The following is a 15,600-nucleotide window of genomic DNA, read 5'->3' as shown; positions in this document are numbered from 1 at the left end:
TACCTAGATAAACTAAGTTCAGTGCTGTTTTCGGGTTGTAATTTTTAATTTTACTCCGGAAATTCAAGAACAATCAAGTTCTTTCGTTGTATTTGGACTTGATCGAATGTATTTTGGAGCTCAGGAATCCTAATCTTTTGACTAAGTTCATCCATCGATCGAAATAATCGAATTATGGCGAATTTTTCGCTATGTGAAGCAGAAAAATTGAGATATCTTGATGGGAAAAATTCGCAGCTCAATTTCACCAACGGATTCGTGTTCCTAGGGACAAATTACGTCGGAAAAGTGCTTCCATTTTGAAAATACTTCGTTTTTGGCCCAAAAATCGAGAAAATCCAAAGGGGTACCCCTTGGAATTTTAGCGATTTTAGGTAAAAAAAAAATATTTTTTTTTATATGCTATTCTTATGTATTTTGGCCTCAGGAATCCGAATCCGAAGGAAAAATTGATCTATCTGCAAAAATGACCGAGTTATCGCTGATTTTTCACGTTTTTTAGCATAAAAATAGAGATATCTCGAAGGGAAAAAATCGTAGCTCAATTTGGACAACGGATTCGTGTTCCTGAGGTCAAAATACATTAGAAAAGTGCCATACGATCGATTTTGAAAAATAAAAATTTTTGTCCAAAATTTGAAATTTTTCCAAGGGGTACCCCTTACGATTTTTTCAAATTTTGACCAAAAATTTTTATTTTTTAAAATTGACCGTATGGCACTTTTCTTACGTATTTTGACCTCAGGAACACGAATCCGTTGTCCAAATTGAGCTACGATTTTTTCCCTTCGAGATATCCTCAAATTTATGCCAAAAAATGCGAAAAAACGGGGATAACTCGGTCATTTTTGAAGATAGATCAGTTTTTCTTCCAGATTCGGATTCCTGGGCTCAAATTACATTAAGATAGACTAAAAAATCGATTTTTTATTTTTGACCCCAGAAAGCTGAAAATTGGCGATAACTCGGTTAATTTCATAGATAGGTCAATTTTTCTTTCAGATTCGGATTCCTGAGATCAAAATACATAAGAAAATGGTAATAAACTTGATTAAAAGAGTTGTTTATTTTTTGCTCAAAAATCGATATTTTCCTTTGGCTTTTCCAGGGTAATCAAACACATAATCAGCTCAGGAATCCAAATCTGAAAGCCAAAATCATCTACTCATGCAATCGATCGAGTAATCATCGATTATTCGCTGTTGGGAGCAGAAAAATTATAAGACATAACGATTGGTTTTAGTCCCCCTCTTTGATTCATCGCAATCCATGCATACGTCGAAATATTCGAATTTCTCGGTCTACGAGGGAGCCCGAGCTTTGCTGGAGTCAGATAGCCACGGGCGCGCGGTTTGTTGTAGGGTGTCACCTCTGCTCAGCCTCGAAGGTGACGTCTCACAACAAAGCGCTACGCTTCTGGCTGCGCTGACTCCAGCAAAACTCGGGCTCCCTCGTAGACCGAGAAATTCGAATATTTCGACGTATGCATGGATTGCGATGAATCAAAGAGGGGGACTAAAACCAATCGTTATGTCTTATAATTTTTCTGCTCCCAACAGCGAATAATTGATGATTACTCGATCGATTGCATGAGTAGATGATTTTGGCTTTCAGATTTGGATTCCTGAGCTGATTATATGTGAGATTACTCTTGAAGAACCAATAAAAAAATTCGATTTTTGAGCAAAAAATAAACGACTCTTTTAATTAAGTTTAATACAATTTTCTTATGTATTTTGATCTCAGGAATCTGAATCTGGAAGAAAAATTGACCTATCTCTAAAATTGACCGAGTTATCGCCAATTTTCAGCTTTTTGGGGTCAAAAATAAAAAATCGATTTTTTAGTCTATCTAAATGTAATTTGAGCCCAGGAATCCGAATCTGGAAGAAAAACTGATCTATCTTCAAAAATGACCGAGTTATCCCCGTTTTTTCGCATTTTTTGGCATAAATTTGAGGATATCTCGAAGGGAAAAAATCGCAGCTCAATTTGGACAACGGATTCGTGTTCCTGAGGTCAAAATACGTAAGAAAAGTGCCATACGGTCAATTTTAAAAAATAAAAATTTTTGGTCAAAATTTGAAAAAATCGTAAGGGGTACCCCTTGGAAAAATTTCAAATTTTGGACAAAAATTTTTATTTTTTAAAATTGACCGTATGGCACTTTTCTTACGTATTTTGACCTCAGGAACACGAATCCGTTGTCCAAATTGAGCTACGATTTTTTCCCTTCGAGATATCTCTATTTTTATGCTAAAAAACGCGAAAAATCAGCGATAACTCGGTCATTTTTGCAGATAGATCAATTTTTCCTTCGGATTCGGATTCCTGAGGTCAAAATACATTAAGATAGACTAAAAAATCAAGTTTTTATTTTTGACCCCGAAAAGCTGAAAATTGGCGATAACTCGGTTAATTTCATAGATAGATCAATTTTTCTACGAGATTTAGATTCCCGAGGTCAAAATACGTCAGAAAAGTGCCATACAGTCGATTTTTAAAATACTTCATTTTTAGCCCAAAAATCGAACAAATCCAAAGGGATACCCCTTGGATTTTTTCCGATTTTGGAGTCAAATGTCAACATTTTTTTTGTTTTTATTGGGTTCTCTATGGTTCTCTCACGTATTTTGATCCCGAAAATTCGAATCCGCAAGCCAAATTGATCTATCAATTGAAATAATCGAGTTATCGCCAATTTTTCACTTTTTGGAGCAAAAAAATAGAAATATCTCGATTGCTTTCGATCGCAGATTTATTCAATTGCCAGATTCGTATGTCTTCGAAGTCAAAATACATTGGATAACAGCCGCTCAAAAGATTTAAAAATTATTTCATCACATTTCTCCTCCCATGGTAATCTTCTGTCATAAAAAAAAATCACGCCAAGGGTGGAATCTGTGATTCTGTGATCTCTTCAGTAAAGAGTCTTTTTTGATTTTCTTTGTCACACCTTCACCCAAATACATTTATTCTAATTTTTTTCGCCCTCCGATAGGAGGTTAAAGAGAGTGAAAAAATTTCTAAATAAAACGTACGCGGGATCGGAAATACCGCAGAGCGATAAGATTTAGGGAGGCGTTTTACGTATACTATATTGGCTCCAAAGTGCTCTCAGCTTTACTTATTTCTTGTAAGATGATACTTGAGTGTTCGCCTTATATATCCGCTTACCGTATACATTTACCCACCCGCCACCATATATACGACAACCGACACCACTCATTGTTAGCTTTTATATAAATATAGCTCGCGAGTGCGCATCGATATTCAACTATGTAGATACAAACATGGACACGGTTAATTCCAACAACTTTGCATACACGTACGTCGAAGTATGCTAAAAATGCACAACTCAATCAATAATTCTTTCTCAGTGCACACGATTTGATTTTTGTAACAAGCCCACATATTTCTGAACACGGTGTGAAACTGCATCGAATCGAATCTAAATTCTAACGCAATCTCGTAGAAGAAAAAAGACATTTTCAACAGCGGAATAAAGACACGCCAAAAACCGAGGCAAAGTCCGCATATCATCAGACGTGCCGAGAAATCGTGTGCAACGCGACGAGTGTATAGACTGCAGAAGAGATAATAAAGCAACGATGATACGCTGCTATTATGTGTTCGCCCTCGTGTTCGCCGGAACATTAATCTCGAAATTTTTATTCTCGTTTATGCTTATCAGAAGTGATGTTTGCAGATAAAATTGGATCAGGTTCTTGACCCGAGAGTTCTGTAAACATTTTTTTTATTTTTTATGCTTAAGGGAGTAGAAAAGTTACAAACGGGCACAAACGATTCCGAATCCTTTCTCGTTGAGAAAATCAAGATTTTCGAATTTCGTGATCGCGATATTTTCGTGGGCTGTGGAGAGTTTTGATCGGAAGTCATGCGGAACTCTGCAGCATTCGTGGACGACTTTAAGTGCACTTTAACAGTTGTGAAACGCGATATGATACCGTTTACGATTCCACATATACTTACATAGCTCGTTTCCGTTCTAATGTAATTCTAGCCTATCTCTACAGCTGAGGTGCGATTCGTCTCTTTCTCAATTCACTTTCCCTCTTTTTCTCCGCGTTTCCTCTTCTCGTCGACCTACAGAGAAGAAAGTTTCGCCCCCGTGGGAGGAAAAATTACATCAAATACCTCGAGTTTTGAGAACCGTTCACCTTCTAAGGTTTCGACTGTTCACTCGTTGACCATTTTCATTAGAAACAGTCGGAGTTGCAACTACAGTATAAAGTGCGTCGGATTTCACGAGTTAGAAAATAATGCGAGAAAGTCTCGTTTCCGTCTCTTGGAAGAAAAAAGAAAAGGTTTTCAGTCAAACCCGCGGGACATCAAAACTCCATTTGTCGTAATTGTGCTTCCAACGAGTTCATATTATTTTTATTTCCGCATCCCGAACGTCCTCGTCTTATCGCACCGCGACTCGAGCATTACCAGAACTTTTTTATCCTTTCAATTATAACCTACAGGTTAACGATCGCTCGTACGCTTGTAGAATCCACGTAAAACATTTGTACCAAAGAACGTCCCCCATTAATTGTGAGTAAATAAATCGTCACTTCTATAAATATACAATGCAGCATACGTGTTTGAAAACCGGGGGAGTTATGTAATACAAATAAGCATACACGGGCCTAATTATGTCTACATAACTATTTCGTTTGAAAATAAAAATAGAACGGTAAGAATACTGGATAAAAAAAAAAGAAAAAGAATAAATAATTAATGAATAATGAAAATTGGGTCACCCCATATCCAGCCATACGGGGTAACTGTTCGTTGGATTGTGCGTTAGTTAAAATTTTTCACCGTGCAGTCGTGTTATAACACAAAATTTCCTGACCGCCGCGCCGGTCGTAATTTCATTTAATGTATAATTAGCACGGTCGGATACGTCTGTAATGCGACAATTCCGCAGAGTCGTTCACCGCGGGGTACGCGCATATAATACGATATCGTCGCGTGATGCGTGTTGAAATTTTTACGCGGGCACATCGCGGCGGCACGCACCCTTTCGCGGTTTCGTTTCGAAAGTATAAAGCAACGAAATACATGTGATTTCGCCTGCACTTTTACAATTATTTTTACGTCGCTACAAAGGCCGAAGGGACGATATATCCGTCGACGTTTGCCCGCATTTGTTTATCTTGATCTTTTATATGAGGATGTAACACCCACGTCCAATTGCAGACTGTATACTTGCCGAATTGTACATATGGTAGTTATGTGTACACATATCGTATGTTATTGTAGCGCGCGCGACAGTTGCGAGAAACGAATGATGTGTTATACATATTAGGGTCATTTCTGGTTATATACGATCTTTTTTCTCTCAGCGGTGTAATACGGGCAACCCGGCTGCACCCTCGTCCGTATCACGGAAAAAAAAAGGGAAAAGAAGTGTAAAAAAAATATGTTTCAATAATTGGAAAAATTAACGCTGCAGAGTAGCCGTGAGCCGAGAGACGAGGGAATATCGTGGGTCCGCGCCTCAACGTTGTTACATTTTACAATTAGACTGCAGAAGAAGTCGAACCGCACGGCATGAGCGGGTAAAAAACTACTACAATAATGAGAGGAGAAAAGGGGAAAGAGGAAACGAAGGAACGAGAGAGAGAGGAAAAATAAAAGGAATTCTGGATGTGGTACTCTAGTCGAAAACACCCACCGCCCGCAACTTGTGCTCCCAACTTAACTCGAGGCGCCTAATTTCTCTTGAGAACAAAAACAAGAGGATAATAGGACCCGACCAACACACGCGTCACCAAAAGATCTCAACTGTACGATCATCTGAATTCTGACTAACTTAAACTCTGTCGATGGATTTTATTCATCGGAGAGACACTAAATTTTTATCACACCGCATTCGTTGTGCTCCACTCTGCTCGACGAGCAGGTGTACAGATTATGCGAGAAGTATATGAATGCCTATAAAACCTGCTCTGCAAATTCTTAAACGAAGTAGCAGGTATCGCGTGTGTATGTTGTAAGCGTGTCCTACGACCTACAGCATCGGTGGGATGACCGGTTTTCAGCTGCTATTTTACTCGCCCAATCTCCGTAATAAGCGACGCCGTTGAGAAAGAGGTATTACATTATACACGTACCACCTATATTCAAAACGTTGCACACGCTGGCAAAATCTCGTACCTAATTCCCTTCGGGAGCAGGTTTAATTGTCGAGAGGCTTCGACGTAATACGGGTGAATTGACACGACGGGTGAACGACACTCGTCAAAATTTCGTCGAAGCAGAAAAAAGTTCAAGATAATGGAAAAAACAAAAAAAAAATTACGCGCATATCGTTTATCAATCGAACGATTAATTTTCAACGCAGTTACTCGCGTGTCAGGCTCACCGAAGTTGAGGTATTCTGGAATTTCTGTCGGGTGTCGGTACAGCGGGCGTAAAAAAGCAGCGAACGAGGTGTCCGGGATTTATCGGGGGCATCGATTCGACGGCCAAGCCTGCGGTTTTGTTCAACGTGTTCGTGTGGCCACTTAAGGCTACTAATCGGTAAACTTACCGACCCTTGAAACAATGAACGGAAGAACTGTATAAGGTTCCACAATGGGCGTTATACCGATGCAGCGGATCATCGCTGCACCGCTGCAGGGGCCGTATAGTATATCGAGGTACGTACAACTTCACCGCTAGAAACATTCATCAGATATCGGTGCGGGGCGATAAAAATACGCGAGAACGTTCAACTCGCCGTGCAGAGTGTGGGTAATCGATGCTTAATATTCTCGTGATACATTCAACGATGCGCATTTTTTTATTTTCTGTCTTCTTTCGTTTCATTTTCAACCTATACGGTTTGTCGAATTTCAATGAAACTTCCAATCGACTTTGATCTCACGAGCTGCTCACAGCCGGTGTATCGCTGTATCTATTCATTTGTCGTCTCATATATTTTTACGAAGTAAATTAAGACTGACACTCTTTTTCATTTTCAGCCACGTGACTCGGTATTATATATATGTGACAAGTTACGAGCTTCCGTAGTTTGCAGGGCGTCGCCTGCGAATCGATATTTTCAGTGCAGAGAAACGTTGGAGGAAGTTGCACCGCGAGTTGCGGGCACCGCCGGCTATCACATGCTCCCACTGGGTTCGGCTGCAGTTCTAAGCTTTCCGGACATCACGCGCTCATTGAAGTGGATAAGTACGGATATAATTCGTGTAAGTCTGATATGCCTTCCGCGGCGTACCGTCACGTCGTTCGGACGCACGCTCAACAGCTGAGTCCTATGCACGCATACGTATATCGATGTAGATACCGATCTCGCTTCCATTTTTGGCTTCGTCCCATTTTTTCAACCGTCAAACGTCGAGAAAAAAAAGGAAGTAACGAAAAACCGAGAGGCAAACCTGGTACGAAAGGGTTACGAAATACCTTTTTTTCTTCTTTCGTCAAATCCGTGTGAAGGTATTTTCACTTTTCACCATATCATATATCGTTCTCTACCCCAGCGATTCGTAAAAGGCGAATCTGCATTTAAGGGAGGAAAGGATGTCGAGATATCTCGCCCTACGTGTACCGGCTGCTTCCTCCCTCGACGAAACACAGCTCTCTCGCCAGAAGATATTCTCGAGTCTCTAGATTTGTATAAACTCTTTCGCACTCCTCCTCTTTTTCCTCTTCTCTTTCCTCCTCCTCCTATGTATAGCGTATTACTATACGGACTTTTTACGTATTACCGTTGCCCTTTTCACACCCTTCCCTCACCGAACGCCCCTCATACTTTTCACACCCTTCAAAGAGCGAGCTCGTGCAGAGACGACGCGTGAATAAAAAAAAAACATCCGTCATATAGACCAGAGGTAAAAGAAATTGAACAAAAAAAAACAAAGGTAAAAAAATGAGAGACAAATTATTGAAATAAACTACACGAAGCTACTGATATATGAATTGAAAATTGAATTATAGGTATTATATACTTTTCTCTTCAGAAATATATGGCGTGTAAAATGTTTTTCTTTCTAAATTTATGAAGGTAGCGGAGAATTTTCAGATTCGTGCGGCAATTAAGCGTGGAAATGATGAGTCGAGAGCTGCGCGAGTCTCGGGGAGAAAAGAATTTTTCTCAAATTCTCTAGGCACAACCCTTGAACGACGGAGCTCCGCGTACAGAGTCATCGTTGATTTAGCTGCTGCTGCTGCTGCTGCTGCTGCTGGAGGAGTAGCATCATCAAGTCGTCTATATATATATATATACGTACATGTACGTACGTGGATGCAAAAGTCGTGATGTACAATACACGAGCGACTCGATGGCGTCCCGACGCCCGGCGACGTCGTTATAATACCGCTGCGGTGCTGCGCTACCGCTGCATATTATTTTCAGCGGGCCACGGTCCGCGCGTGTGTTTGTTCAAGGTGTAGAGGTATAGTTGAAACGTATATTCACGTGTTACTTTATGAAGAGTAGCCCCATAGACGTTGATATCGCACGCGTGTAGGAGCGCATTAAAATGCTAGGTCACGTGCAATTCCATCCAAATCCTCTCGCGCCGCTGAGCGAGGGTATAGCGCGCTGCAGCTTTGGCTACGCCTGCGTTTATAATACCGCGCGGCTATAGACGGCAAAGAAAAAGCGAAGGAAGATTCACACCCGCAGCTATTTGCCGCGTGGCGTGTTACAAAAGTTGCCTCTGAACACCCAATACATGAAACGAGACGAGAATAAGTTTCGCCCAATACACGCCGCCGTCAAGCCGTGAGAATATGTTACGCGACGTTTTCCATGGGACTTTAATAAATGAGCAACATCGTCGGTTCGAGACGAGGAATACGATACGATCGTCGTCGTCGTTGGCTGGAACGACGTCTGATTTGTGGTAATAATCGTCGTACCGGTTGCGCCGCGTCGAGCGTAAATCGATGAAATTCGGATCATGCGGCTCTTGCTGATTTTTAAGCACGGAAGTCCGCGACGAGGGCGGCCGACTGAATATTGGAACGCGGTATTTCTGTGGTAAGAAATCGATATCGAATTAACACTAGGTGACGTTGAACGAACCGGGGTCAAACGCTAAACGTACCTTCGCTACGTTCGTTTAGCTGCGGTAATATTTCTACGGCATCGTTCAAAATTATACGATCGGTATTGATTCGTCTTTCGATTATATATTCGTTGATCTACTTATGTGCCGATGCGAGGAGAAATTAAACACCAAATAAAAGCAAGGCAATTTTTCAACGCGCAGAATATACCGATCGCCCATTTTGTTGGGAGCATCGCAGACATTAGATCGTATACCTGTATCGAAAAACCGTGGTGCTTTTAGGAATGAGAAAAAGACTGAAATATGTAAGCGAACATTTCCCTTGGGGATGGAGCACCTGGTCGATGGTTCGAACCTCGTCTCCTTTCTTAAAAACGACAGGTGTGCGTTCTTCTTTGAGATTTCTCGCTCCTTCGTCCCCATCTTTCTTTCTCCCTCTCGCTTACTCTCCTTCACGATCCGAACTGCCCAGTTGTACTACGTACGAATATATGTATACCATAGAGGATCCTGCTTCGCTCCTTCGCTCCAATAGGACAAACGTATTTCCTACGCCTTTGGCGGAGTGTAGTGCAGCTGCTTCGGAGCCCATTCCCTTCTACCTAACCCTGGCGCCCCATCCTCAGCGGAGGTCTTCCTGTAGGCTTAAAGGAAGCGTCGAATGTACCATAGTTGTGGGAGTGTAGTATATAAATCCGAGCATTCCGAATATATTCTTCCAACTGCATCCGAGGTCCGGAATTCACGGAACAAAAATATCTTCGTGTACTTTTTTTTTTCATCGCTCGGACTGGTCGAGCGACTTCTAACCATTTTATTTTATTTTTTTTCTTTTTTATCACCAATCAGCATCAACTTGAAAATTAATTTTCCATCGTTCCTATATGGCATGATATACACGAAGTGCTATACGGTGCAGACATTAGAAATGCCTGTCGGTTTTACAAGTGGTAATACCATGAGAGAGTAAATCTAGTTTTAATTTCATGAATAATGATACGGAGTCGAGTCATTATGTATATTGAGTCATGTGGAGGAGGCATCTGTCATGCGCGTCCTTTACCTTGAAACGAAAGAATGACTACATCCATTCTACTCATGCAGTCGTAGCAGACGAGGTTTTGTCATCGCGTTATGCGGATGAGTTAGAATTACAATAATTAAACGAGAAAAGATCTTCTCGTAAACTGAGCCGGTTAGTAAATCCTGACTTCCGGTTGAACCCCAGTACCGGCTAAAGCACTTTTCTAGCCCAAAGACAAACGGTAGGATTAGATTCCCACTCTTTCTGTTTCATCAAATCCAGTCGCATTGTTTTCTTCGCGGTAATCTCAGCTATCTACAGATAATTATATCTCCGATCTCGTCTAATCTTCTGTAATCTGATCTATGTACGGTATAGGTACATATGAGTATCTAATTATATACCTATCTACTTTTTTTATGCTGCACGTATATCGGCGATGTTATAAAATATACATAATAGTAGGATTTTTATGACGCGTCGTTAAATTAACTAGTTCGATTGAATCATCATTGGGATCCATATAGTGTATCTTCGTAAATTGAGTTCCGGCGTATAACCGGCGATAACAAAATACATAAAAAAAAAAATTCGAAACAAAGAAGTTGAGGGATAGACGCGATATTACCGAGCGAATTGCCTGCGGGTCGGCAGACATAATGTATCCGAATATGCCTGTATACCTATACGTATATCTAAGTATTTTAGAGTCCTGGGATCTCGTGCAACGCTTGGACGACTCCTCTCGTACCCGCAGACTGCAGAGTAGCCTGTTCGGCGTACAACGTCAGCTGGCAAGAGAATGTATGACCTCACCTCGGCATCGGCATCTATAGACACGATCCTGGATAGAAGCTACCGCGTGTACGAGCTACAACGTAACGTTGTGAGAAACTTACGTAGGCGTACATCTGTAGCGATCAAACGTGCGAATGAAAACTAATTTTTTACCCGATAGCTGTTGTTGTAGCCTCGAATATTATTAAAGATTCCATAACGGTCCCCCTCCAGAACATGTAGCAAAGATTCGTCGAATTGAACGAGTGCTTTTGTGCATTTTAACCAATATTTGTTTTTTTCTTTTTTTTATCAGTATCTGACGTGTTAGACCGGTTTCAGAAATCACCGAAACTTTCGACTTTGGCACTTGAAATCGTTGCGCAAAGAAACATCTCTCGGTCTGAAGATCGGTGAACCGTCGGTATTTTCGTTCGTTTAAAACCTGATCTAATACACATGATTACCAGTAAATCACACGCCTCGTATTCTCCGAAATAAATTTTCTGCCGCACAGACAAGTGTTTGAACGCGAAGGATGGAAAACCAAAAGAAAACCACGTCGGAGGTAAGAAAATTGCCATAGTTTTCCCGTTAAGTTATATTTATAAGCACGGAGCGGGTGGCCGCGTTAGATGCGTGTAGAGACGGCGAGCCTGCACAAAATACTCGCACAAAAGCTGTACCCACATCGTGTGCGACGCGTGTAGGTATGATTTTACGAAGGCGAGAGCGTCGGCAGTCGTCGCAACCCCGGAACTTCCGGGAGCTTTGACGAGCACGCGCTCCGCAAGACGAAATCGTGCGGTAGTCGCACATGTGTCGCATGAATCGTAGCTTACTTCCGACACGAGCAATTCGCCGTTGAAACAACACGCCGAGAGAACTAAAATTGATTTTAGCCCTGCCGCGGCCGGGAACGTATATAACGACCAGAACACAACCTTATACATACTTATTTATGTGTATACGGTGTGCACGGATGGGATCTGCTGCGTTGCTATGTGACGCGAAGTTCCACAATAACGCGCAGGCTATAGGGGAGAGCTGATTTTAAATTGAACCAACTTCTGCGAAGGGGACACCATTTACGTTTTGCCCGTACTTCGCGCTTCACCGTGAATCCATACACTAACGAGAAAGACTGAATTAGTCCCGTCCATTTCTCGTTTCCTTATACATTTTGCGGGCCCGCAATTTTATCTCTTTTTTAATTTTACAACGACAAACGCGAGGGGAAATTATTGCGATTGATTTTCTTAAATCATTTGAACACGGTGTAGGTGGCAAGAAAATATTCTATCAGCCGTTCGGACGTTCATCACGGAAATGAAAAATGAAATTGATTTTTTGTTCATGCCGTATAATGACGTCATCGCCGCATCACCCTTAACGAATCAATGTTTCGTCGTCGTTGTCATGGAGTTAGTCATCTATACACGTACGCCTATTTACAACCCCCCTGCAACTTTTACCCTCTCCAATCTTTTCGGAATCAGTTACATGCACGGCGATGGCGATCGAAACCAGTTTTTCCGATCGGGAAAGAAAAAATTGTGTCTACAGTTTAAAGACCCGAATGACAATTGCTCAAATCTCGGCGATGATGATGAAGTTGAAATAATGTCGTTCGCAGTTCAAACATGATTGGCATTCATGCGTTGCGCGTAACGAGATGATGAGATGTATAATGATAAAAGTTGTGCCCTACGACAGATCTAGTATTTGTACAGGCAACGTATATACGTCATGCTCTCTATTTAGATAACGCGGATGCTGTTTCGGGGCTCAACAACTTTTGACCCCGCGAGAGCGGTAAACTACACACAACTTTTAATGGCGTTTATGGTTTTCATTAATTGCAACACGGAAGACCGATTACCACAATTATATCTGTTTCACAAGTTGTGTGCACATTATGTGATCCTCCGCGGTGCACAACACTGCAGCGAGATAAGATTTTTCTACTGTTTTTTGTCGCGAAGAAGAATGTCGTTTCTTATTTCGTGATTTGTATTCGTTAATTCGCGTTGCGACAAGACATTTCCATTTTTTAATCTACTTATTTTGTTATCACACCGTCAAAGTATAATATGTAATATGCTATTTACATAAATTATGTACGATCTGTTTCGTAAATACTTTTTGTCAACAGAGAACATACTGAATATTGATGATTGAACAAATTTTTTTAGATCAGGCGCCAAGGTTACGGAGCTGCATATGTTCATTAAAAATATGTAACACACATGAAGTCATCGTAAACCCACCATACGGATAGGTATATTATACAGTACATGGGTATATACACACTTGAAATTGTTTTTACGGCCGTTGGTTACGTACCATGTAATCTATATATTTCATTCATGAAAGAGTTTATTGTACCGGCTACCTTACGCTGCTGCAGCAGCGTGAAGGACTTCTTTTCTACGCACAATATTTTAAGCGTCACAAATTGTACGACACATATGACACGAGTGCTGCCAAAATACGGCTTTTGTAAATGATAATCGCATAACGTATCACCATATTTCCGTCGTTTTCTTCTTATCCTTCTTTCGTGAGTTTAGTTTTAACCATACAAGTCATATTCTTGTTCCTCACGACGGTTGAAACGACCGTTCGAACATTCTTCGGTGTTATTATTGTCAGCCGCATAAGAACATCCTGTCGAAGCGTACAACGTATATGTCTTTTTTAGATAATCAGTGACAATTAAATAATTATTCGAAGAATTTAATCGACTCTACACTTTATATTTGACGCAAGGTGAAACGGCAGGCTTCAATAGTGCATGCTATGAACTTTAATTGATTTAATAAAGAACTATCGAGCAATCTTACGAAACAGTAGAATCGATAAAACCACCCTATGCATCGTGATAAAGTTTTCAGCCAAACGACAGTTCCGAAACATTCGTTAATTAACTGCAGTTGGATTGCGGAGAAAAAATATCCGCACTGCAGCAAGAGGTCTGAAATTATTTGGGCATGGTACAGGTACGAGTGCAGGTATTCAAATTGTCCTAAAATCGGGTACAGATTGGGTTTCTTTTGTCGTGTACTTAGCATACCGCGGTTACTCGCAGTCGACGAAAAAAAAGGATCAACAAACGAACGGGCATTCCCCGTGGGCGGCACATCGGACTTGACCCACCACCTCACCTTGAGTATAATTGATGAGAGTGAGGAATCGGGTGGCTATACCGTAACGAGTAATGAGCAGAGCTCGATATAAAAAGATTCGTCAGGATACACGTATAGGTGTTACATATTGAAATTATTAAAATTATCCGGCGCAAAAAGGTGAGGCTGCAATCATGTGATTTTCTCGATCTTTGCGAATGTTCCTTGAAGACAACGAATTGGCTACTGTTTCAGACGATCGAGATGATCGTCATTAATTTTAGAGGAGGTAATAGCGAAAAATTAATTGCTCACCATTTGTAAATGCCAGCAACGCAGTTATCAGCAAGGCTAAGGGCGCCCTGTGCCCACCCGGTGGATCACACCACATCCTGAAGAGAATGTTGAACAGGATCAACACCACCTGATTGCACACAAATGCACTTATAAGCACTACTAAAATATTCTATTATTAGGTAGTTTCGAATGACTGCAGAATTTATACGCCTGCAGAGTGTTCCAAAAAGGTAATTAATTGCAAAGCGTGGTATAATTTTTTTTTTTTTTTTCTGCGATTATTGTTTCCATCGTCACTTCTGACCTGTAGCTCTACAAATAATGCAAATAATGAAGCGAGAGACGCCGCTTTTGGAAACCCCTGTGGACGTGAATTCTTAACGAGTGAAAATATTGCGAGGAATATTCATTCGGTGTAAGCGAATCGGTGCCACTTCTCGGTTGAAACTTCAATAGAAGTTAATTGGAGTGAACCTTTACAGTGGCTAAAAATTTTTGACATTTCAGCAAGGCGCAAGAAATACGACTCATCGTCGCGACGACGGTAGATATATATAAAGTGCGTTCCCCGAAAAGTTGGGATGTTCGATCGCCCGAATCTCTTTGTCTCTACGTATGGCTGAAAGTGAAAAGTCGTCTATACTATATATAACCCGGTTCATCGGCATCTGGTCCAACGAGAAAATAAATACGCCGTCTGCTTTTTTCACTTTTGATTTATAAAAATTTCATTCGCTAACTCGATAACATCCATCTTTTCGTCTGACGGGATGAAAATGGATCCTCAAATACACCCGACTCATAGTACTTAAATTCAAGCAGGATGGCACGCCGTCGTCTGCATCGCATGTGAATATACACATGCGACGCGAGGGTGATGGTCGCATTGGCGTGTGAGCGGACGAGAGGCTGCTGCTGCTGTGCCGCTGCGAGAAACGGGAGCAAAGATGATCATTATCGTACACAGATTCAGACGATGAAGAGTGTGGTCTCTGTCGGAGAAGGATTTGTATACATGTTCGTGTTAAAACTGTCGTGCATGAATATTTACGTGCGATAATGAAATGGAAAGAAAGGAAAGTAATTCAAAAAAGCTCCAGCCGCCCTCGCCTCGACGCAACGTTGTGGAATCCTATTTTTCATTTTGCTCTACCGTGGTACACGTACCAACACGTTACAATACACGTGTGCGGTTGATTACAATCAACTAGGAAATACGGACGCCAGCGTTGGAGCTGCTGCTGCTGCTGCTGCTGCTTTCCGCAGGGTTTATTGATCGCGTGGTGGTGCGCCGAACGCACCCCTTGCCGAGGCGTTCCGCCCTCGATGGCTCGATCCAAGA

General features: G+C 41.4%; 1 protein-coding gene across 33 annotated transcripts in view; it reads right to left on the bottom strand.

The window, feature by feature from the left end:
- LOC105684601 (Down syndrome cell adhesion molecule-like protein Dscam2) overlaps positions 1 to 15,600 on the bottom strand; it is a 61,937-nt gene that overhangs the window by 45,211 nt on the left and 1,126 nt on the right. For all 33 annotated transcript variants that reach the window (XM_020851582.2, XM_048650751.1, XM_048650749.1 and 30 more), the window contains exon 2: positions 14,277 to 14,385. In XM_020851582.2, the coding sequence (XP_020707241.1) occupies positions 14,277 to 14,352 (76 nt within the window). In that variant the 5' untranslated portion in view covers positions 14,353 to 14,385. The remainder of the gene's footprint in view (positions 1 to 14,276; positions 14,386 to 15,600) is intronic.

The sequence above is a fragment of the Athalia rosae genome, chromosome 2, assembly GCF_917208135.1.
Source record: "Athalia rosae chromosome 2, iyAthRosa1.1, whole genome shotgun sequence".
In the NCBI taxonomy this organism is placed as follows: domain Eukaryota; kingdom Metazoa; phylum Arthropoda; class Insecta; order Hymenoptera; family Athaliidae; genus Athalia; species Athalia rosae.
Note: the sequence above shows the minus strand (reverse complement) of the source record. Positions and strands in the feature narration are given on the sequence as shown.